This window comes from Hyperolius riggenbachi, chromosome 6, assembly GCF_040937935.1.
Source record: "Hyperolius riggenbachi isolate aHypRig1 chromosome 6, aHypRig1.pri, whole genome shotgun sequence".
NCBI lineage: Eukaryota > Metazoa > Chordata > Amphibia > Anura > Hyperoliidae > Hyperolius > Hyperolius riggenbachi.
In genome coordinates, this window is record NC_090651.1 from 100914553 (window position 1) to 100939381 (window position 24829).

Here is a 24829-nt window from a genome sequence, read left to right on the forward strand (position 1 = left end):
TACATTGTGTACCCAAACTCAGTGCCACTCAGTTAAGACTCATACACATGTCCATCAAGCACACGACCAGCACGATCACATGACCAACCGCACAACACAATGTTGACACGACCTGTACGACCAGGGCCGGCGCTACCATAGAGGCAAAGGGGGCATTTGCCCCGGGGCCCCGACCTCTGCTTGGGCCCCAGCAGCACCGACCCTGATATATTTGCTTCACCCCCCCCGACCCCCTTCCTGCTCGCACTGCTCCCTGGGGCCTTGCTGCAAGTATATTAGCAGCCATAATCACCTTATCTTGCTGCGGCTGCACTCAGAGACACTCTGTCTCCCTCCCACTCTATGACCCGGCGTGTGTTTACACTTGAGTGGGAGGGAGACAGTGTCTCCGAGTGCAACCGCTGCCCGTTCCCTCACCCGACAGAGATAAGGTGATTATGGCTGCTAATATATTTGCAGCAGGGTCCCGGGGAGCAGAGGGGTAATGGGGGGGCCCTAACGATGAAGTTTGCCCCAGGGCCACTTGAACCGGCCCTGGCTAGAGTCCCAGTGTTATTTAACCAGATGCATGATATTGTGGTGGTACATGCAGCCCTGATAGCCAGATTGTTGCTGCCCATACCACCTGTCACTATTTAAACCCTTTTAAATAAAAAAATTCTAAAACCATTCCTGTGTGACGTTCCATTTTATCCCTGTTATACCTTCCCTCTCCAAAACCCCTGCAATAGAGGGAAGAACAACCTATAAGAAAAGAATCTGTATAATATCAATATTACCATTATAAAAGAACACAGGGTAACAACATTTATGATTAATTTATTAACTGTATTATTATTTACAGACGGTGGTGTTTAGGTATAACCTACTTTAGTAGGGTATACGGGAGGCCAGGATGTTTCTGATGTCATGCCTGCTGCACTGATATCCTGGAGCGCAGGTGATCATCTCAACATCTTTACACCAGTCCTTGATGATATTCATGCCCAATATCAAGGGGCTGTTCATAGACATCGTTACAACGAAGACCTTATTGTAATAGGTGTGTCTTCCAATTGTAACATCGGCTACAAAGTAGCCTGTTAGTGAAGGATGAAAACCATTGGCATTGCAGAATGTCTGATGTAAGTCTCTGGGAAGAGGGCTCAGATCTGCGGGTGTCCAATACTGACAGAAGACATTGGTGTGAAGCATAGAAGCTGAAGCTTTAGAATCAAATAGTCCTCTCATAGCGACACCATCGATGGCAAGGTCCACAGTTGGAACGCACTCATTTATCTGCTCTATGATGGTGTTTACCAAGTCTTCACCTGTCAGTTTTTCTCCCTGTAAAAAGAAAAGGGAATTTAGTACAGTGCTTCATTTTACTATACATTTATAAGTAAGCATATAGTAGATTCTTGACAGCCCTTAAAGGGACTCTGAGGTGGGTGAGAGTGATATGCAGGCTTCCATATTTATTTCCTTTAAAAAAATGAAAATTGCCCGCTTGTCTCCCTGATTGTGTTCCTCTAATACTTTTAGCCATAGGCCCTTAACAAGCATGTAGATCAGGTGCTCTGACTGACTTAATTCTAACTGAATTAGCCACATGCTTGTTTCAGGTTTGTGAATGAGACACTACTGATGCCAGAATATTAACAGGACCACCAGGCAACGGGTATTGTTTAAAAGGAAATAAAAATTTCAGCCTCCGTGTCACTCACCTAGAGTTCAAATTGTATAGAGAACCTGGAAGTGTAAAGCAGTTCCCAAGTAAGATGGCTACTTTCAAAACGTTACATTTCTTCCTCAGGCATCATACAGAAATGCATCAGAACCAATTCTGAATCATGCCTGAAGAAGAAACAAAGTGTACAAGACTTCTTCTACAATTAGTCATTAAGAGTATTACCCAAACATTTGTTGTTATTTCTTCGGATTCACTCCATAACTAACAATAGTCCACACACAACAAGTATGGATGAGTTACCAGACACTGTATAACCTGATCCTCCAGCATAAATGTATAAAAGACAACTAGGCAATATTTAAGTGGACCTGACATTACGATTACATTCCACTTGACTCAGTAGAGCCAATTACCTATAATCCCATGGAGGTTTTATCTAATGAAAAACAATAGATTCTCTTTGTTATAATTGCAGTTTCTAATTATATTTAACATACAAAAGCTACTTATCCTCTCTGACTTCTGACTTAACCATGGGTCCTTTTTTTTTACAATGACTTCTAATAAAATTGTAATGTTGTGGGGGCACATGCGTGGTGCGGACTGATGTAGACAAACCTGTGAGTCTGCTCACAGCTCTGCCTTATTCAGCCGAACCGCCTGTTATACAACACACAGCAAGACCAAATTGCACAGCCAGGCACCCCAACTGCCGCTGCATCCCATTATGACCTCCTCAAAGCAGCAGAGGAAAGAGCTGCCAGCTAAATCACTGGACTACACAGTCCAAGATGGTGTCCAGGAAGAATGCAGAGAATAAAGCTCCAGCCGACACTGAGAATGAGCAGGCTTCTAATTTCCCATATGCACTGAAAGGTATTTGGGCACTCATAGCGGACCTGAAAGAGACATTCAGATCAGAGATTAGGTCCGCTGTACACATCCTCTAAGCCAGTTAGAGGAGAAACTGGAGCACACCGATTCACTACAATACTCTCCATGTGTTGGAATGCCAGTCCTGGCAACTGGTCGCAACGCCTCTCTTTCTCTTAGTCACAATGATATGCCTACTGATGTTATGCAATCTTGGTATCCCAATTATGGCCGGATTTGAAGAAAGGCCACAAAGGCCATAGCCTAGAGCACCAGGAAACAAAGGGCAGAAAGTGGGCTGGCACACTCAGGAAGTTAAACTCTATTCTTTCAATATTTCAAAAGGAAACCACAAATTTGATTGTTTCCATTACTATACTCTAATGTAGTTCTACCAAATTATAGATCACTATGAGAAAGTGATGCATCCTATATTGTTGGAACATTTGGTACCTTCTTGATACCCTACAGCTGTTAGAATTTTTCCACATTAATAGTTTTCCTTACCTTTTTCTGGCTGGGAGTTTCTACTGTCTCTGGTTGAAGTGGCGTAGCAGTGGAGTCACTTTCGGCTGTTTTAGGTATGTTTTCAGCCTGGTTAGTGTCTTCGTTCTATATTCAGGAAGGAAACCACAAATTAGATTATTTTCTTAGATATGGCATTACTTTAGTTGATATGTGATTGCAGTTTACTACATGTTTTGTATACATTCTGTGGACCTTTTGAATCTCATTATGACCATGTAAGATGTGTGTATTGTTTAATGATCATTACAAAAATATGCACAAAGAACCATGAAAGACATTGGGCATGTTGAAAGACCAACATGACGGATCAAGTCACCATAGATTGTGAAAAGACCGTTGTACAAAGTGGTGTGTTTTAAAAAATAAGTAAGTAAGTACTTAAGTACTATTGTAAAGCCTTAAAAAAAAAAAAATCAGAAAGTGTGTGCGTTGTGTAAGGAAGTTTTCGGTAAATTAAAGTTACTAAGTGCTGTGGAGGGAGGCTATTGTGCATGACATTGTGCAGTCCAGGCTCAAGAGCCAAGAAACCTTAAAAATACATACCTTTGGAAGAGTACTGCTGCTCTTCTTCCGCTGGGGAGTACACTTGGGAGGGTTGAGGCGCACCACTACCCTCTTTCGGCGTCTCCTCTTCTTGCGGCCTGCATTTTCACGCCCTTCTTTCATCCTTCTCTCCTATAAATAAAAGAATAATAATAATAATTAGTACCAGCAAATAACACCAGTTATCACACAGAATAAATACAGCTACATACATGGAACCATGCCACAATATTATAAGCGTGTGCAAACATTGGGCCGGGTGCACTAACTGTACTTACTAGCTTGTGTACAGAGGTCCCACGCCAGCTTGCAGAGGTGTTTCAACCCATGTTGCCTGAGCAATACAAAATTGCATGTCATGTAATCAAATGGCATCATTCAAGTGGCAGGGCACAATCTGCATGGGGTTTGTATTTATGACAGATTCAGATGATAAGAGAACAGTTAGATGTGGTCTTAAAGCAAATCTGAAGCAAAATTAAAATAAAAAGTCAGATACATATGGAGAGGGAAGGCCCTGAATCCAATAGACAGGACCGGATTTGTACTCTTTACCTCCTAAGGCCACTGTCACCAGCCGCCCCCCTTCGGTATAGTTAGTGAGATGACCCTTCCCTCTAATATAGGTAGCCTGATGACCCCCCAGTATAGGTAGCCAGATGGCCACTCCCCATTTCCCTCCAGTATAGGTAGCCAGATGACTCCCTTAATCCCTCCTTTTCCCACCCCCCTTCAGTATAGGTAGCCAGCTCACCTTCACACCACAGCAGCCATCAGTGCCACTCATTTTTCCACTCGTATCCAGTGCAGAAGCTTCCTCTTCTTTCCATCTCCAATGCTGCCCAAGTCCATAGCCACTGGCCACAATGCAAACATGCACAGAGAGCAAGATGGCTGCTGCACAGGTGGCAAGCAGCAGAGTTCCGCGGTCAGGCACTCACCTCATCTCCCTGCATTTCAGCATTTACAAGCTTACAAATGCTGCACCAGTTTAGCCTGCTGCTAAACTGCTACTAAAGTTTAGCTGCTAAACTGCTGCTAAACCACAGAAGCAAGGGGCCCTTGCTCCTCTTGGGCCTTAGGCCATGGCCTAGGTGGCCTGCCAATAGAATCTCTATCCTCTTGAAATCTCCCTCAAAACTGTATTCAGAGCCTACCTAACTCCTTCTAGGTTAAGCCATTTTCTAAAACAAAATAAAAAAATTCTTACCTGTGTTTCAGGAGTCTCTGTATCTGTATCTGGCTCCGTTAAGGAGCGTGAGTCACTTTCGTCTCTTTTCGGCTTTTTTTCAGCCTGTTTAGCTACTTCTTTCTATATTCCGAAGAGAAAATACAAGTTAGATATGGCATTACTTTAGTTGATATTTGCAGTGTACTACCTTTGTATTTTTTATACATTTTGTGAAACTTTTTTTAAACACATTAGGCCATATGCAATTCACTTTTTACCTGAGTTTTCTCCTAGGAGATCATTTTTCATTTTCTATTTAGGGCTCGTTTCCACCATAGCGAATCTGCATGCGGCGACGAGATGCGGATTCGCTTGTTACACTGAAGTGGCCAGGGCTGTTTCCACATGTGCGGCGTGCGGGAGCGATTTGGCGGCGGGCCAAATCTGCACGACGGGACCCACAGAATTCGCCTGCGTCGGGAATCCGTGCGAATCGCCGCTAATGTATTTAATAGTAAAAATGCATGCGTTTGTTACATGCGTTTTTACCCGCGATTTCGAGTGCGATTTCGCACCCTTTTCAATGTTATTTTGCCCTGGCAGTGTCGTGGTTAAATCGCACGCGAAATCGCGGGTAAAAACTCATGCGGAAACGCATCCGCATGCGTTTTTACAAGCGTCGGAATGCCGGCGAAATCGCGTCGCAACAGTGGAAACGGGCCCTTTAAAATAACTTTCCAGCACTTTTCAACTAAAAAAGTACCGAAAAGTAAATGAAAAAGTACTATCAAAATTATTTAGTCTTTTCTTGCTTTCTGGTGGTTTAAAATGTATTCCATTGACACATTTAAAAATATCACCTAGGAGACTAACTCAGGAGAAAAAGTTAATTGCATATGGGCCATTGTGCCTATGTAATGCATTTTATTTTCAAATTAAGAAACTTTGAGAGTAAAAAAAATGTAATGTTGTTTGATAACTGCCATGCACCCAATACATTCATTTCTTCTGTGGATTTTTCTGATCGGCCTACTTTAAACATCCAGAGAATATGCTTGGGAGGAGTGAAGGACAATGTAAATAAAGTGGTAAACAGGGCCGGTTCTAGACTTTTTGCCACCTGAAGCAAACTGAGGATGCCGCCCCCCCCCCTTCATAGATAGTATTATTGCCCCCAGTATAGGTAGCATGGAGGTGTAGAAGCCAGGAAGAGGGAGCAGCGGGCATAGCGGTGGGGAGGGAGCAGACCCATCTCCCTCACCTGGGGCTCCCGCTCCCCCTCCAGCTAATTGCACAGCATTTGCACAGCAGCGAGCAGGGAAAGCAATGACTCGCCAGCTTGTGTTCCACCGCAGTGTCACTTCCTGCAATGCCATCCACTGTAAAGTGGATGGCATTGCAGGAAGTGACACAGCGGTGGAATGCAAGCTAGTGAGTCATTGCTTTCCCCTCCCGCTGCTTAACGGTGATGCTGTGTAATTAGCTGGAGAAGGAGCGTGGACGGGGGAGCACCAGGTGAGGGAGGGGGTCCGAGCCCCTCCCCACCGCTGTGCCCGCTGTTCCCCCTTCCTGGCCACTACTCCTCCAGCTCAGTGGAAACCCCCACTTATGGTCAGGCGGGTGCCGCCTCCCCACACTTCCACCTCCTGAGGAAGCTGCCTCACCCCGCCTCATAGGCGGGACGGCGGTGGTGGTACATGTAGTGAGCCCGTTAGCTCTAATCTGGGCAGCTTTATACAACTAAACTGTAGATTACATGATATAAAAGGAAATAAAAACTTACAGCTTCATGAGACATGTGACTCAAGGCCTCCCAATCAAGTAGCACTCTGTCCTGGAGGTTGGCTCTATACAGCTTGAGCATATAGCTCTTGCCTGAGTCCAACTGCAGAGTGATGGTTCCCTCTTTGTGCTGAACCGAGATGGTAAGTGCAGCTAGAGGCAGGATTCTGGAAGAAGAGAAGAAAACATGAATAAAGCAATGATTTTTCATCTGAAACTTAATTAGAGTAAGATTATTCACAGTAGTGCATTACACCATCTATGTGATGCTCACAGTGCGGCAGGTGTGTTGCGGTACAAGAGAGTGCGGCATAGTAACACACTGCATGCAGTGCATTACTGCAAAATGTGCGCGCTAACAGTCACAGTGAAGCGTCAATTAACATATTTTTTTTAATTGAGATAGTAAATGTTTGGGAGGTGCTGCTAAGTAGTGGTGTATACATTTGAATCTTTATCACTTAGTTTACTGTTATCTAATTCCTTTCACATTTTTCTGATGGCAGTCTGCTGTAATCTGATGCCAGAGTGATCCATGAGGGGAGGGGGGGGGGGAATTCCCTCACATTGCAGTGTTAAGTCAACCCTGTGTGCAGAGAGCTCAGTCAGAGACAGGCAGAGCTTTCTCTCACAGAGAGCAGAGGAAATGCATCTTATGTGTAAAATAAACATGTGTAATTGTTTGTGTGAAACCTGATACCAGAATAATTTTATATAACTCTGCTTTAATATTACACTGTTCTTAGCATATCAGACTGCAGAGATTCATACCTCTGCAAATGAGACATTCCAAACATAGCTAAAATCTACACAGAATGAATTAAAGCTTTTGCCTCTGATATTTAACATGAAAAGTCTGAAGATGTTTACACAGCTACTTAGACATTTGTATATTGTCATTTTAGAACACTTGGGCATTGATAATTTTCCTTTAACTGTTTTTGGGCCATATTGATTAAAATCTAAGCCCTGTTTTGATCCCCTTACCGCTACCAGGGCATAGATTTCAATCATTCCGTCACGCGTCCTCGCCACTACCGCCGATCGCGCAGCTCTCTCCCCGCCCCAGATCACTTGCCCTGGCGTGTATATGAGGGCAGATCTATATGAGCCAGTCAGGAGCCAATTTCATTGGCTCCTGAAACTGTCATCACTGTAGGCCAATCCCATTGGCTTACATTGATAGACAGCGTCAGGAGCCAATAAAAGCGGCTCCTGACCTGCTCACACAGCTCTGCCGTCAATGAAACGGCAGAGAGGACTGCATGCGGGGATGGAGGAGCAATGTGAGTGGTGGGTATCAATGTCTATTCGCCAGGAGGCACCGTTCTTTGGCACCAGCAGTCTCTGGTCCTTAAGGGGCTAGAGACTGCTGGTACATAAGTGGTTAATGTGTGCCATTGGTTTCTTGATCCATTGCTTTGCATTCTTGCTGTCACAGACCACTGTGGGTGTGGCCTCAGTGTGCTTATCTTATAACCTTCCTAATGCCTGGATGAGCTGTAAAGTTTCTTCCATCAGAACAAATTTTCCCTTTTGATTGCCTCTATTGGCCAATCATGGTGATCAATGGGCGTAACCTATTGAGAGACCCCACTGATTGGTCTCTGATCATGCTCCAAAGGCTAAGGCTAATGCTGTAGCTCAGTCCCAGAGATTAGTGCAAGCATGAAAAGTGCAGGCATGGTCAGCAAATTAACCTTCCTGCTCTGCGGGTTATTAGCATCAGCAACATCAATTTAAAGTACAAGGGGTTAAAGTAAAAGCCAGTGCGCACCAAAAAGCGCTAGCGTAATGGCAAACGCTCAGCGCTTATTGAAGTGATTTTTCAGAGAAACACTAGGCAAATTGTGCCTAGCGATTTTCTAAGCATGCCTAGCGATTTTTGGAGCGTTTTTTTGTGTAGGGTTTTTCTATTTTTGTTACAGTAGAGCTTGAATTGAACAGCTACTGTAATAAAAACGCTTGGAAAATCGCACTGTTCTAGCACTTTTCAGAACAATTTTCCACTTTCCTATACTTAACATTGAGGCTGAATACCTCAGAAAAGCGCAGAAATGCTGCAGGACCCATATTTGCGTTTGGGAGAAAATCACATCGCTCTGATGTGTTCATACCATTCAAATACATAAACCAATTGATTTTCAAAGCGCTAGCATTTTTAAAAGTGCTCAGAAGCGCTCTTGGTGTGCACTAGCCCTAAGATTTGCAATTCACTTTCATTACTGGTTTAAGCTATGTTGTAAAAGATGAGCTAATCACTTATATTTTTATTAGAGATGATAGGTGAGATGCAATAAATTTGGCGTGCATGCAAGCCTAATGCAAATTGTATGCAGCTTGCAATGAATGAAATATGTTTCATGTGCAATGTTGCAATTGCACTTACACAGCTACAATCATTTTCCGTATCACCTACTTATTCATACATGGGGCTACCCATTGATGGTCCTTCTATCTCTCCTATACACCCATTCATAGGAGTGACATGGCCCTGTTACTTACCTTCTAGCTGTGAATCCAGAATCCTTATCGCTGTAGTCCATCCACACTAGGTCAGAAGCATGGAGCGTCTTGCCTTCGAAGGAGACAAGCGCAAAGGCTACGAGCGGTGGAGTCTTTTTGAAGCAGGAGCACTTCCACCATACACTTTGGCGGACTTCATCGCTGGTGACCTGAACATGAAAGAGCACAGAAAATATATTATTAGCAAATTGCATACTGAAATTGCCTTAAAAAAATAACTGAAACTTATATTTGATATAAAACGTTGTGCCCCCACCCCCCCCCCCCTTTTTTTGAGAGGCGTGCCTGAAATAGCACCACAATGAAAAATGAGCATGAAACAGTATTAGAATATAGGCAATTTCACCGATATTCTACTAATGAAATCGAATAGAAAAATATCGGTAATTATTACTGATATTTTACTATGCTCTAATCTAACTATACTCTCACATAGAACACTCCCTCTTCATACCTAACACTAACCGATATCCCCTGGTGGTGTCTAAAACTAAAACTCCCCTAATGTGTGCACTAACCAATCCCCCTACCCTGGTGGTACCTAACACTAAGCCCCCCCAAGTGGTGTCTAACACTAGAAACTTCTCTGATGGGTGCCTAACCCTCCACAACCACCTAACCCTAGGTAGGCACCTACCCTTTACTTTCCCCATGCCTAACCCTAAATAATCCCCCCAACACTATCTTCCATATAAAAGTCCACTGAAAGCGCCCACATTTATAGATGCAGTTCGCATTGCGGGTGACCCCTCTGCCCCGTTTATCGGACACTTCTGGCTCCCAAATTTAAGGTTATAGAGTTATTAGCAGACTTTTACATGTTGTGCATCTTTGCAGTGGCGTAGCTAAAGAGCTGTGGGCCCCGGTGCAAGTTTTACATGGGGCCCCCCCAAGCACTCTATACATAACAATTGATACGGCGCACCAAAACCTGCCAAGGACAACCCCAGTGTTAGAGGTGCAAGAAGGGGTTGGGGAACAGTGTGTTAAGGATTACTACTATTCAAAGCATCTATAGAAGTGATTATTACCAGCACAGGACCAATAGAGAGCTAATACTGTGATAGAGGGTGGACCCTTTGGGGCCCCTCTGGCCCAAGGACCCCGATGCGGTCGCTACCTCTGCACCCCCTATTGCTACGCCCCTGCATCTTTGGCAGCACCCACATTTATCAGTGCACATTATGCCCAGATGTACGTAACCTTTTGAGAGGTCACATCTAATATTTTATGGGATGCCAATTCTAAACAATTAGAGAAAATGAAGTCTTCTATATAGGAACAATAAATAGTGACACTATAGAACATAAATGCATTACCTCGATGAATTTTCCCTGCATAGGCTTGGCAGCCCTGAGGCAGGCAAACTCTGCGCCCAGGGATCGCAGAATGGAGAGGAGATCAGTATCTCTCTTCATGGTGTTAGAAGATCTAAAGAAGAAACAGAGAAAAGAGTTAACAAAATTATTCTAGATATTATGTTGGCAATATACCATGAGTTTTTTGGCAGATAGATGGTTTGATTTTCGATCGTTTTTTTCTGATCGATTTCTCATAGGAGTGAATGGAAAGCGATTGGAAAATCAATCGGAAAAATGATCGGAAAATCGATCAGACAGTAAATCTACTGAAAAATCTCATTGAGTATTCCCAGTATAACACCTCAGCATTATGTAAAGCAGAGGATGCAATATGAACATCTAACAGCATAGACCAAGTAGTTAAGAACTCTAACCTCTCTCCTTCCATAGTCCACAATGCAGAGTACTCTATATATATATCCTCAGAAAGGTGGTATTCACTGGCCTGGAAGTGTGGCTTACAAGCACTGCTCCCAGTACTATGAGCAAGCTCCAGACACAAGGAGAGCCACTGATAGCCAGTGGAAGCAAGGATGGTGCCATCAGGGCAACTCAAAGGATGGCTACTGTGCATGCGCGAGACATTAATTCTGGCTCAAAAGTCCTCACTAGCACCAGTCGGGACAAAAGAATGGGTTATATAGTAGCAGAACGGTGGCAGACAGAGGGGAGCAGAGGACACAAAATGATACAGCAGCCCAATACAGTCAAACATATGTACTTGATTTGCCATAGCTTTTTTCAGTCTTAGATGACCTCTAAGACCAGTTAAAGGGAACCGGAGGTGAAAGTCATATGAAGGCAGCCATATTTACTCACTTATAAGCAATGCCAGTTGCCTGGCAGCCCTGTTAATCTTTGAGTCAAAACCCTGGAACAAGCATATGGTTAATCCAGAAAAACCTGAGTCATCTGGGTCAGAATATCTGATCTGCTGCATGTTTGTTGCAGGTCTATGGCTAAAAGTATTAGAGACACAGGATCAGGGGGCAGCCAGGCAGCTGACATTGTTTGAAAGGAAAGAAATATGGCAGCCTCCATATCCCTCTCACCTCGGGTTCCCTTTAACCTGCCTGGCGTTCTATTAAGATCGCCAGGCAGGCTGCGGGAGGGTTTTTTTTTAATAAAAAAAAAAACTATTTCATGCAGCCAACTGAAAGTTGGCTGCATGAAAGCCCACTAGAGGGCGCTCCGGAGGCGATCTTCCGATCGCCTCCGGCGCCCAGAATAAACAAGGAAGGCCGCAATGAGCGGCCTTCCTTGTTTTGCTTATATCGTCGCCATAGCGACGAGCGGAGTGACGTCATCGACGTCAGCCGACGTCGTGACGTCAGCCGCCTCCGATCCAGCCCTTAGCGCTGGCCGGAACTTTTTGTTCCGGCTGCGCAGGGCTCAGGCGGCTAGGGGGGCCCTCTTTCGCCGCTGCTCGCGGCGAATCGCCGCAGAGCGGCGGCGATCAGGCAGCACACGCGGCTGGCAAAGTGCCGGCTGCGTGTGCTGCTTTTTATTTCAGCCAAATCGGCCCAGCAGGGCCTGAGCGGCAGCCTCCGGCGGTACTGGACGAGCTGTGCTCGTCCAGACCGCCCAGCAGGTTAAGGGGCTGACTGGCAGTGGCGGACATACGGCTGTGCAGGCCGTGCCGCCGCACGAGGGCCCCTGAAGTTCCGTTTTCTTCAGGGGCCCATTAAGTATTTTTTTTTTTATATATTTTTTTTTTATTATTTTATTCCCCCGGGGGCCCCCCGACTCCTATCCTCCCTCCCTCCCCTCGGGGGGCCCCCCTCCCGATATGCGCGGCGGGAGAGCGAGCGAGCGGCAAATGCAGGAAGTCTTCAGGGCTCTCCAGGCATCCGCTAGAGGCCCAGCCGCTTGGTCTCCAATATGTCTCCAGTTGGAGACATATTGGAGACTCAACGGCTGGGCCTCTAGCGGATGCCTGGAGAGCCCTGAAGACTTCCTGCATTTGCCGCTCGCTCTCCCGCCGCGCATATCGGGAGGGGGCCCCCCGAGGTGAGGAAGGGGGGGAGGGAGGGAGGATAGGAGTCGGGCCCCCCACCCGGATAGCTACCCACCTGGCTACCTAACCACCTACCCACCCGGCTACCTACCTACCCACCCACCAGGCTTCCTACCTACCCACCCGACTACCTAACCACCCACCAGGCTTCTTACCTACCTACCCACCCGGCTACCTACCCACCCACCAGGCTTCCTACCTAACCACCCACCCAACTACCTGACCACCCACCGGCTACCTACCCACCCGGCTACCTACCCACCCACCAGGCTTCCTACCTAACCACCCACCCAACTACCTAACCACTCACCCGGCTACCTACCCACCTACCCACGCGGCTACCTACCTACCCACCCGGCTACCTACCTACCTACCTACCCACCCGGCTACCTACCTAACCACCCACCCGGCTACCTACCTAACCACCCACCCGGCTACCTACCGGGCTAGTTACCAACCCACCCACCAGGCTACCTACCCACCCACCCGGCTACCCACCCACCCACCAGGTTACCTACCTACCTACCCACCCGGCTACCTACCTAACCACCCACCCGGCTACCTACCTAACCACCCACTTGGCTACCTACCGGGCTAGTTACCAACCCACCCACCAGACTACCTACCCACCCACCAGGCTACCTACCTACCCACCCACCAGGCTACCTACCCACCCATCAGGCTTCCTACCTACCCACCCGGCTACCTACCTACCCACCCGGCTACCTACCTAACCACCCACCCGGCTTCCTACCTACCCACCCGGCTACCTACCTAACCACCCACCCGGCTACCCACCCACCAGGCTTCCTACCTACCTACCCACCCGGCTACTTACCTAACCACCCACCCGGCTACCTACCTAACCACCCACCCGGCTACCTACCGGGCTAGTTACCAACCCACCCACCAGGCTACCTACCCACCCACCCGGCTACCCACGCACCCACCCGGCTACCTACCTAACCACCCACCCGGCTACCTACCTAACCACCCACCCGGCTACCTACCTAACCACCCACCCGGCTACCTACCGGGCTAGTTACCAACCCACCCACCAGGCTACCTACCCACCCACCAGGCTACCTACCTAACCACCCACCCGGCTACCTTCCGGGCTAGTTACCAACCCACCCACCAGGCTACCTACCTACCCACCCACCCACCAGGCTACCTACCTACCCACCCACCCACCGGGCTACATACCTACCTACCGGGCTAGTTACCCACCCACCCACCAGGCTACCTACCCACCCACCCACCAGGCTACCTACCCACCAGGCTACCTACCCACCCACCCACCAGGCTACCAACCCACCCACCCACCCACTCACCCACCCACTAGGCTACCTATCCACCCAACCACCCATGGGAGCTGCGCGCCGGATGGAGGCTGGGACAGGAGGTCTGCTGCTGCAGGTGAGTAAATGTTTGTTTTATTTATATTAGCAGGTGTATGTTCTGGGCAGGTCTGCCACATGATTGCATGTATTTTCTGGGCATATCTGCCGACATGATTGCACGTATTTTCTGGGCATATCTGCCGACTTGTTTGCACGTATTTTCTGGGCATATCTGCCGACTTGATTGCATGTATTTTCTGGGCATATCTGCCGACTTGTTTGCACGTATTTTCTGGGCATATCTGCCGACTTGATTGCACGTATTTTCTGGGCATATCTGCCGACTTGATTGCACGTATTTTCTGGGCATATCTGCCGACATGATTGCACGTATTTTCTGGGCATATCTGCCGACATGATTGCACGTATTTTCTGGGCATATATGTGTATTTTCTTGAGAAAACCTGCACAATTATGTGAATTTTCTGGGGAAAGGGTCACCAAAACTTGGGCCCACTGTCTTTGCGTTGCACTTTTCAAGGGAACCTGAGGTGAGAATAATATTGAGGCTGCCATATTTCTCTCCTTTTAAGCAATACCAGTTGCCTGGCTGCCGTGCTGGTCCTCTGCCTCTTATTCTTTCAACCATAGACCCTGAACAAGCATGCAGCAGGTCAGGGGTTTCTGACAATATTGTCAGAACTGAGAAGATTAGCTGCATGCTTGTTGCTGGTGTAATTCAGTTTATTACTGCAGCCAAATAGATCAGCAGGGCCGCCAGGCAACTAGTATTGTTTAAAAGGAAATAAACCCTCACCCCGGGTTCGCTTTAAGTTACAGTTAGCTCCGCCCTCATCCGGTCATTGCCACGCCCATTTTTTTGCCGCGGCGCTATGCGCCGCAGGTTCTATCCACTATTTCTTGCCACACCCATATTTAGGGGGCCCACAATTACAATTTTGCACAGGGGCCCACTGCTGGCTGTGTCCGCCACTGCTGACTGGTGTTCACTATACTTCCTACAAACATGCATAAAGAGATCAAAAGTAATATGAATGCAGGGGAGATCAAACATTTCTGCCATTTTTCTGTCATACTAAGTGGCTTGGGGATCCAGAGGATCTCAGAAAGTTTGCATTGGTTTTTATTGCATATAGCTCTCCCTACTAGTGGTTTCAATATCAACTTATATAAAGTGCATATTAAAGAAAGAGGGCAGAATAATAATTAAAGAGGGCCTACCTCTGCTTTCTGTAGAAGAATATGAATCAATTAATCTTAAAGAGTAAATAGATTCACTAAGAAATTTCGCAATCAAATCGCAGCTAATAAGGCACACGTGCAAGGCACAAAACCAAATCAGCATCTGACTCAGCCCCTGAAGAACCGCCACTTATATAGGAGCTCTGCTGATGTCACAGTACAGCTCTGCTGATGTCACAGTACAGCTCCCATCACCACCTTCCTGCATTAGCAGATTTATTGTAAACATGTCATATAATATGATTGGAACATATGAAAGGATGTTGACATTGCAGCGCCACAAGTGGAGGAGAGGGGAAGCTGACCCTGCCACGGGGAAAGAGGAAAATATGACAGCTCCCTGCGGCGCTCTGCATACCCTGCCTGACTAAGGAACACATACTTCCCCAGCAGCAGAAAAAAATTGGCCCTGCAGCAGACATATAGTTTTGATATATGTGGCTACTAAAGGGTTAATTGTATATAGCTCTCCCTGCTAGTAGTTTCAGGCTGGGAACACACTAGGCAGAAACACTGGCGTTGCGTAAAACGCAGCGTTTATGCATATAATGTTAGTGAATAGGCCGCACATTAAAAAACGCATATAAAAAACGCATATGAGTTTGCAATATGCATTTTTAAAAGTGCTGGTTTTGTTGCAGATTTTTAAAAAACGCATCAAAAACGCACATAATGAAAGTCAGTGGTGACACAATTTAATGTGTTTTGTATAAGTTTTTATATGCATTTTTGATACATAAACTATGTTTTCTAATGTATCTCCACTTCCTGTCGACTTCCTAGTGATTTGCATAAAACGCAATAGAAAACGCATAAAAAAAAGCATATGCGTTTTGTAACTGTGTACCGCAAACGCATTATAACGCATGCAAAATGCAAAAAAAGCATGTGTGAGAACAAAAAATGCAAAAGCATAGAAAACTCATGGAAAACACCATACTAATGTACAAACACATATGCATAGAATCGCAACACTTGTGTGCACTCCCACAGCTCCCTGCGGCGCTCTGCATACCCTGCCTGGCTAAGAAACACATACTTCCCCAGCAGCAGAAAAGAATTGGCCCTGCAGCACACATATAGTTTTGATATATGTGGCTGCTAAAGGGTTAATTGCATATAGCTCTCCCTGCTAGTAGTTTCAATGTTTAAATATATAAAATGCATATTAAAAAAAAGGACAGCAGAATAATAATCAAAGAGGACCTACCTCTCCTTTCTGTAGAATAGGAATCAATAAATCTCAAAGAGAAAATAGATTATCTAAGAAATAACGCAATCAAATCGCAGCTAATAAGGCAGCCCCTGAAGAACCGCCACTTATGTAGGAGCTCTGGTGATGTCACAATACAACCCATGTGACCACTCTGCCACACCCCCCAACACACTCCCTAATAACCACACCCCCAACACACCCCCTAGTCACGTCTACCATAAAGTTTTCTTTAGATTTTTTTCTTCATATTGATGCGCTTGTATTTTTTAATAAATATATCCCTCATATACCCTGCGCATATAAAAAATGGATATGCTTTTTGAATGCATTTTAAAATATGTGTTTTTAAAAACGCTGGTCTTGTTGCATATTTTGCAAAAAACGCATCAAAAACGCACATAATGAAAGTCAATAGTGACGCAATGTAATGCATATTGTTTGCGTTCTTCATGAGTTTTTAAATGCATTTTTGAAAAATAAACTGTTTTCTGATGTATTTCCACTTCCTGTTGACTTCCTAGTGATTTGCATAAAGTGCAATAGAAAAAAGCATGTAAAATGCATAAAAAAAGCTTATGCGTTTTGTGTATGGGAACCACAAACGCATTATAACGCATGCAAAACGCAAAAAAAGCATGTGCGGGAACAAAAAACGTGAAAGCATAGAAAACGCATGGAAAATGCAATACAAATGTACAAACGCGTATGCATAGAAACGCAACGCTTCCCGCACTGCTAAGTGTGCACTCCCACAGCTCCCTGCGCCGCTCTGCATACCCTGCCTGACTAAGAAACACATACTTCCCCAGCAGCAGAAAAGATTTGGCCCTGCAGCAGACATATAGTTTTGATACATGTGGCTGCTAAAGGATTAATTGCATATAGCTCTCCCTGCTAGTAGTTTCAATGGTTAAATATATAAAATGCATATTAAAAAAAAAAGGACAGCAGAATAATAATCAAAGAGGACCTACCTCTCCTTTCTGTAGAATAGGAATCAAAAAAAATCTCAAAGAGAAAATAGATTCTCTAAGAAATAACGCAATCAAATCGCAGCTAATAAGGCACACGTGCAAGGCACAAAACCAAATCAGCATCTGACTCAGCCCCAGAAGAACCGCCACTTATATAGGAGCTCTGGTGATGTCACAATACAACTGACATTCTGCATCATGACTCAGCACATTTTGTCAGTCTGTTGTATCAATTACATCAGCTGGTATGAAAAAACGTGCGTGTTTTCCTGCATAGAGACACACTTGGTGTGCAGAAAAAGTATGCAGGAAAACACGCGCAGAAAACTAAAAGACAAGTGTGTTCCCTGCCTCAGGAACACATACTTCCCCAGCAGCAGAAAAGATTTGGCACTGCAGCACACATATAGTTTTGATATATGTGGCTGCTAAAGGATTAATTGCATATAGCTCTCCCTGCTAGTAGTTTCAATGGTTAAATATATAAAATGCATATTAAAAAAAAGGACAGCAGAATAATAATCAAAGAGGACCTACCTCTCCTTTCTGTAGAATAGGAATCAAAAAAATCTCAAAGAGAAAATAGATTCTCTAAGAAATAACGCAATCAAATCGCAGCTAATAAGGCACACGTGCAAGGCACAAAACCAAATCAGCATCTGACTCAGCCCCTGAAGAACCGCCACTTATATAGGAGCTCTGGTGATGTCACAATACAACCCATGTGACCACTCTGCCACACCCCCAACACACACCCTAGTCATGCCTACCATAAAGTTTTTTGAAGATTTTTTTTTCATATTGATGACCTTGTATTTTTTAATAAATATATCCCTCATATACCCTGCGCATATAAAAAAATGGATATGCTTTTTGAATGCATTTTAAAATGTGTCTTTAAAAACGCTGGTTTTGTTGCATATTTTGCAAAAAACGCATCAAAAACGCACATAATGAAAGTCAATGGTGACGCAATGTAATGCGTATTGTTTGCGTTCTTCATGAGTTTTTAAATGCATTTTTGAAAAATAAACAGTTTTCTGATGTATTTCCACTTCCTGTTGACTTCCTAGTGATTTGCATAAAGTGCAATAGAAAAACGCATGTAAAATGCATAAAAAAAGCGTATGCGTTTTGTGTATGGGAACCGCAAATGCATTATAATGCATGCAAAACGCAAAAAAAAGCATGTGCGGGAACAAAAAACGTGAAAGCATAGAAAACGCATGGAAAACGCAATACAAATGTACAAACGCGTATGCATAGAAGCGCAACGCTTCCCGCACTGCTAAGTGTGCACTCCCACAGCTCCCTGCGCCGCTCTGCATACCCTGCCTGACTAAAGCTGAGTACACACGTACGATAACGATCGTTCAAAAACGAATGATAACGACAATCGGACCGATAATCATGCGTTCCAAATTTTCCAACGATCATAATTTGGACGATAACGACCGTTATTGTTCAATCCGACCGATCCAACCCGGCGGATTTTTTTGAAAGATAATCATTCAATCGTTGCAGTGTGTACAAAGATCGTCCGATAATGATTATCTGTGGAGTAGTACGCATGTTCTTATTGCCTGTCATAACGTCACTTCCATTTGCGCACGCATTTTTTTATCGTTCGTCGTTCAGTACTTTATACTTATATCGTTCACATGTGTACACAATTGTTCATTACGAACGATCTTTTCGGTCTAATTTGAATATCGTGTAAACGTCACGAATCGTTCATAACTAACGATCTTTATTGGACGTGTATACGAACCTTAAAGAGGAACTCCAGCCTAAACAAACATACTGTCATTAAGTTACATTAGTTATGTTAATTAAAATAGATAGGTAATATAATCTCTTACCCACACTGTTTTAAAAGAACAGGCAAATGTTTGATTTCATGATGGCAGCCATCTTTTTGGTTGAAAGGAGGGGACAGGGAGCATGAGACACAGTTCCAACTGTCCTGTGTCCTGAGCACCTCTCCCAGTTGCTAGGCAACGTGAATAACAACATAGGAAATCCCATCATGCTCTGCACAGCATCACGGAAAAAAAGCCCGGGCTTTTTTTCTTTGATGGGCGGAGCTTAGTTAAAAATGCAGCTAAAAATGATGCTTTGGTAAGAAAAATAAAGTTCTGATGCTGTGAAACTGTTAAAGAAACACCAAGCCTTTTCAGTTCTGCTGAGTAGATTTTTAGTCCGGAGGTTCACTTTAAGGAACACATACTTCCCCAGCAGCAGAAAAGATTTGGCCCTGCAGCAGACATATAGTTTTGATATATGTGGCTGCTAAAGGATTAATTGCATATAGCTCTCCCTGCTAGTAGTTGGTGCCGCTCAGGCCCTGCTGGGCCGATTTGTTTAATTTTTTTTTTTTGCTGGACGCAGCTAGCACTTTGCTAGCTGCACCAGCACCCCGATCACCGCCGCCGCGCGCCCGATCGCCGCTATCCGGTGTGGCGCGCGCCCCCCCCCCCCAGACCCCGTGCTCTGCCTGGCCAATCAGTGCCAGGCAGCGCCGAGGGGTGGCCCGGGACTCCCAATGACGTCCCGACGTCAGTGACGTCGGTGACGTCATCCCGCCTGTCGCCATGGCGACGGGGGAAGCCCTCCAGGAAATCCTGTTCTTTGAACGGGATTTCCTGATCGGAGATCGCCGAAGGCGATCGAAGAGGGCGGGGGGATGCCGCTGAGCAGTGGCTATCATGTAGCGAGCCCTGGGCTCGCTACATGATATAGAAAAAAAAAATAAAAAAAAAACTGCTGCGCTCCCTCCTGGCGGATTTTTTTATACCGCCAGGAGGGTTAAAAAAAAAGGACAGCAGAATAATAATCAAAGAGGACCTACCTCTCCTTTCTGTAGAATAGGAATCAAAAAAATCTCAAAGAGAAAATAGAAATAACGCAATCAAATCGCAGCTAATAAGGCACACGTGCAAGGCACAAAACCAAATCAGCATCTGACTCAGCCCCTGAAGAACTGCCACTTATATAGGAGCCCTGGTGATGTCACAATACAACCCATGTGACCACTCTGCTAATGTCACAGTACAGCTCCAATCACCACCTTCCTGCTTTAGCAGGGTTATTGTAAACAGATAAACCACCACCCTAGGTAAATCAGAAACAAGTCATCTATGTCTGGTGTATTATTGCTTCTCAGGCTTATATAGGAGCTCTGGTGATGTCACAATACAACCCATGTGACCACTCTGCCACACCCCCAACACACCCTCTAATAACCACACCCCCAACACACACCCTAGTCATGCCTACCATAAAGTTTTTTGAAGGTTTTTTTTCATATTGATGCCCTTGTATTTTTTAATAAATATATCCCTCATATACCCTGCGCATATAAAAAATAGATATGCTTTTTAAATGCATTTTAAAATATGTGTTTTTAAAAACGCTGGTTTTGTTGCATATTTTGCAAAAAAACGCATCAAAAACGCACATAATGAAAGTCAATGGTGACGCAATGTAATGCGTATTGTTTGCGTTCTTCATGAGTTTTTAAATGCATTTTTGAAAAATAAACTGTTTTCTGATGTATTTCCACTTCCTGTTGACTTCCTAGTGATTTGCATAAAGTGCAATAGAAAAAAGCATGTAAAATGCATAAAAAAAGCTTATGCGTTTTGTGTATGGGAACCGCAAATGCATTATAATGCATGCAAAACGCAAAAAAAAGCATGTGCGGGAACAAAAAATGTGAAAGCATAGAAAACGCATGGAAAACGCAATACAAATGTACAAACGCGTATGCATAGAAACGCAACGCTTCCCGCACTGCTAAGTGTGCACTCCCACAGCTCCCTGCGCCGTTCTGCATACCCTGCCTGACTAAGGCAGGGAACACACTTTACTGTTTTCGTACGCGTTTTCTGCACAGAAAAACTGAGAACTCATGTTAATCAATGGACTAGTACACACTTAATATTTTGTTCGCACGCAGAAAAAAAACTGACATTCTGCATCATGACTCTGCACATTTTGTCAGTTTTTTGTATCAATTACATCAGCTGGTATGAAAAAATGCGCGTGTTTTCCTGCATAGAGACACACTTGGTGTGCAGAAAAAGTATGCAGGAAAACGCGCGCAGAAAACTGAAAGACAAGTGTGTTCCCTGTCTCAGGAACACATACTTCCCCAGCAGCAGAAAAGATTTGGCCCTGCAGCACACATATAGTTTTGATATATGTGGCTGCTAAAGGATTAATTGCATATAATAATAATAATGGCAGTATTTGTATAGCGCCTTTCTCCTGTTGGACTCAAAGCGCTTGCGAGGCAGCCACTAGAGCGCACTCAGTAGGCAGTAGCAGTGTTAAGGAGACTTGCCCAAGAAACTCCTTACTGAATAGGTGCTGGCTTACTGAACAGGCAGAGCCAAGATTTGAACCCAGGTCTCCTGTGTCAGAGGCAGAGCCCTTAAACATTACACTATCCAGCCACTAATAGTATAATATAGCTCTCCCTGCTAGTAGTTTCAATGGTTAAATATATAAAATGCATATTAAAAAAAAGGACAGCAGAATAATAATCAAAGAGGACCTACCTCTCCTTTCTGTAGAATAGGAATCAAAAAAATCTCAAAGAGAAAATAGATTCTCTAAGAAATAACACAATCAAATCGCAGCTAATAAGGCACACGTGCAAGGCACAAAACCAAATCAGCATCTGACTCAGCCCCTGAAGAACCGCCACTTATATAGGAGCTCTGGTGATGTCACAATACAACTGACATTCTGCATCATGACTCAGCACATTTTGTCAGTTTTTTGTATCAATTACATCAGCTGGTATGAAAAACCGTGCGTGTTTTCCTGCATAGAGACACACTTGGTGGGCAGAAAAAGTATGCAGGAAAACGCGCACAGAAAACTGAAAGACAAATGTGTGTACTTCCCCAGCAGCAGAAAAGATTTGGCCCTGCAGCACACATATAGTTTTGATATATGTGGCTGCTAAAGGATTAATTGCATATAGCTCTCCCTGCTAGTAGTTTCAATGGTTAAATATATAAAATGCATATTAAAAAAAAAGGACAGCAGAATAATAATCAAAGAGGACCTACCTCTCCTTTCTGTAGAATAGGAATCAAAAAAATCTCAAAGAGAAAATAGATTCTCTAAGAAATAACGCAATCAAATCGCAGCTAATAAGGCACACGTGCAAGGCACAAAACCAAATCAGCATCTGACTCAGCCCCTGAAGAACCGCCACTTATATAGGAGCTCTGGTGATGTCACAATACAACCCATGTGACCACTCTGCCACACCCCCAACACACCCCCTAATAACCACACCCCCAACACACCCCCTAGTCATGCCTACCATAAAGATTTTTGAAGATTTTTTTTTCATATTGATGCCCTTGTAATTTTTAATAAATATATCCCTCATATACCCTGCGCATATAAAAAATGGATATGCTTTTTGAATGCATTTTAAAATATGTGTTTTTAAAAACGCTGGTTTTGTTGCATATTTTGCAAAAAACGCATCAAAAACGCACATAATGAAAGTCAATGGTGACGCAATGTAATGCGTATTGTTTGCGTTCTTCATGAGTTTTTAAATGCATTTTTGAAAAATAAACTGTTTTCTGATGTATTTCCACTTCCTGTTGACTTCCTAGTGATTTGCATAAAGTGCAATAGAAAAACGCATGTAAAATGCATAAAAAAAGCTTATGCGTTTTGTGTATGGGAACCGCAAATGCATTATAACGCATGCAAAACGCAAAAAAAGCATGTGCGGGAACAAAAAACGTGAAAGCATAGAAAACGCATGGAAAACGCAATACAAATGTACAAACGCGTATGCATAGAAACGCAACGCTTCCCGCACTGCTAAGTGTGCACTCCCACAGCTCCCTGCGCCGCTCTACATACCCTGCCTGACTAAAGATGAGTACACACGTACGATAACGATCGTTCAAAAATGAACGATAATGACAATCGGACCGATAATCGTGCGTTCCAAATTTTCCAACGATCATTTTTTGGACGATAACGACCGTTATTGTTCAATCCGACCGATCCAACCGGGCGGATTTTTTCGAAAGATAATCATTCAATCGTTGCAGTGTGTACAAAGATTGTCCGATATTGATTATCTGTGGAGTAGTACGCATGTTCTTATTGCCTGTCATAACATCACTTCCGTTTGCGCACGCATTTTTTTATCGTTCGTCGTTCAGTACTTTATACTTATATCGTTCACATGTGTACACAATTGTTCATTACAAACGATCTTTTCGGTCTAATTTGAATATCGTGTAAACGTCACGAATCGTTCATAACGAACGATCTTTATCGGACGTGTATACGAACCTTAAAGAGGAACTCCAGCCTAAACAAACATACTGTCATTAAGTTACATTAGTTATGTTAATTAAAATAGACAGGTAATATAATCTCTTACCCACACTGTTTTAAAAGAACAGGCAAACAGAGACAGAACAAGGTCCTCCAGCACCCAAGGCTGAGACACCAAAGTGCGCCCCTCCATCCCTCCCACCCCAGCTGTCACACACGGATTGCTATTAGACTAAGAGGGCCACATGGCCCACAACCTCCCCAACACCTTAATATCTAGTTATCTGGCTTGCAGTCACTGCTATGTATCCCCTTTTCTTATTTCTTTCTGCTTCATACACAATTAGGAATGACAGCTGAATGAATTGTGCGCCCCCTCCTACACTGCGCCCTGAGGCTGGAGCCTCTCCAGCCTATGCCTCGGCCCAGCCCTGCAGGCAAATGTTTGATTTCATGATGGCAGCCATCTTTTTGGTTGAAAGGAGGTGACAGGGAGCATGAGACACAGTTCCAACTGTCCTGTGTCCTGAGCACCTCTCCCAGTTGCTAGGCAACGTAAATAACAACATAGGAAATCCCATCATGCTCTGCACAGCATCAAGGAAAAAACGCCCGGGCTTTTTTCTTTGATGGGCGGAGCTTAGTTAAAAATGCAGCTAAAAATGATGCTTTGGTAAGAAAAATAAAGTTCTGATGCTGTGAAACTGTTAAAGAAACACCAAGCCTTTTCAGTTCTGCTGAGTAGATTTTTAGTCCGGAGGTTCACTTTAAGGAACACATACTTCCCCAGCAGCAGAAAAGATTTGGCCCTTCAGCAGACATATAGTTTTGATATATGTGGCTGCTAAAGGATTAATTGCATATAGCTCTCCCTGCTAGTATTTTCAATGGTTAAATATATAAAATGCATATTAAAAAAAAAAGACAGCAGAATAATAATCAAAGAGGACCTACCTCTCCTTTCTGTAGAATAGGAATCAAAAAAATCTCAAAGAGAAAATAGATTCTTTAAGAAATAACGCAATCAAATCGCAGCTAATAAGGCACACGTGCAAGGCACAAAACCAAATCAGCCTCTGGCGGAAGGGTCACTTAACAGAACGAGGAACCGCCTCTAACAGTAAGGTCGGTTCTCGAGGTCGGACAAGCCAGGTCGTACACACACGGACAGATAAAGTACAAGATCAGGAGGCAAAGGCGGAGTCAAAGTACAGGCAGGGTTCAGCAACG

The 24829-nt window shown here is 44.3% G+C and overlaps 2 protein-coding genes across 5 annotated transcripts in view; one reads left to right on the forward strand and one right to left on the reverse strand.

Moving 5' to 3' along the window:
* Positions 1 to 24829, forward strand: part of LOC137521024 (uncharacterized) — a 177483-nt gene that overhangs the window by 79498 nt on the left and 73156 nt on the right. The gene's annotated exons all lie outside the window — the stretch shown is intronic.
* On the reverse strand, positions 804 to 4572 carry LOC137521259 (uncharacterized). Its single transcript, XM_068240253.1, has 4 exons — positions 4558 to 4572; positions 3617 to 3748; positions 3053 to 3157; positions 804 to 1326 (listed from the first exon to the last, which is right to left on the reverse strand). The coding sequence occupies exons 1-4, from the start codon at positions 4570 to 4572 to the stop codon at positions 871 to 873; spliced, it is 708 nt and encodes a 235-aa protein (XP_068096354.1). The 3' UTR covers positions 804 to 870.

Excerpts from the sequence above, each read along its gene's own strand:
- LOC137521259 (XM_068240253.1), bottom strand. Across the intron at positions 3,158-3,616 it reads GCAGCAGTACTCTTCCAAAG|AACGAAGACACTAACCAGGC; the intron begins GTATGTATTTTT and ends TCCTGAATATAG. Across the intron at positions 1,327-3,052 it reads AAACTCCCAGCCAGAAAAAG|GGAGAAAAACTGACAGGTGA; the intron begins GTAAGGAAAACT and ends TTCTTTTTACAG.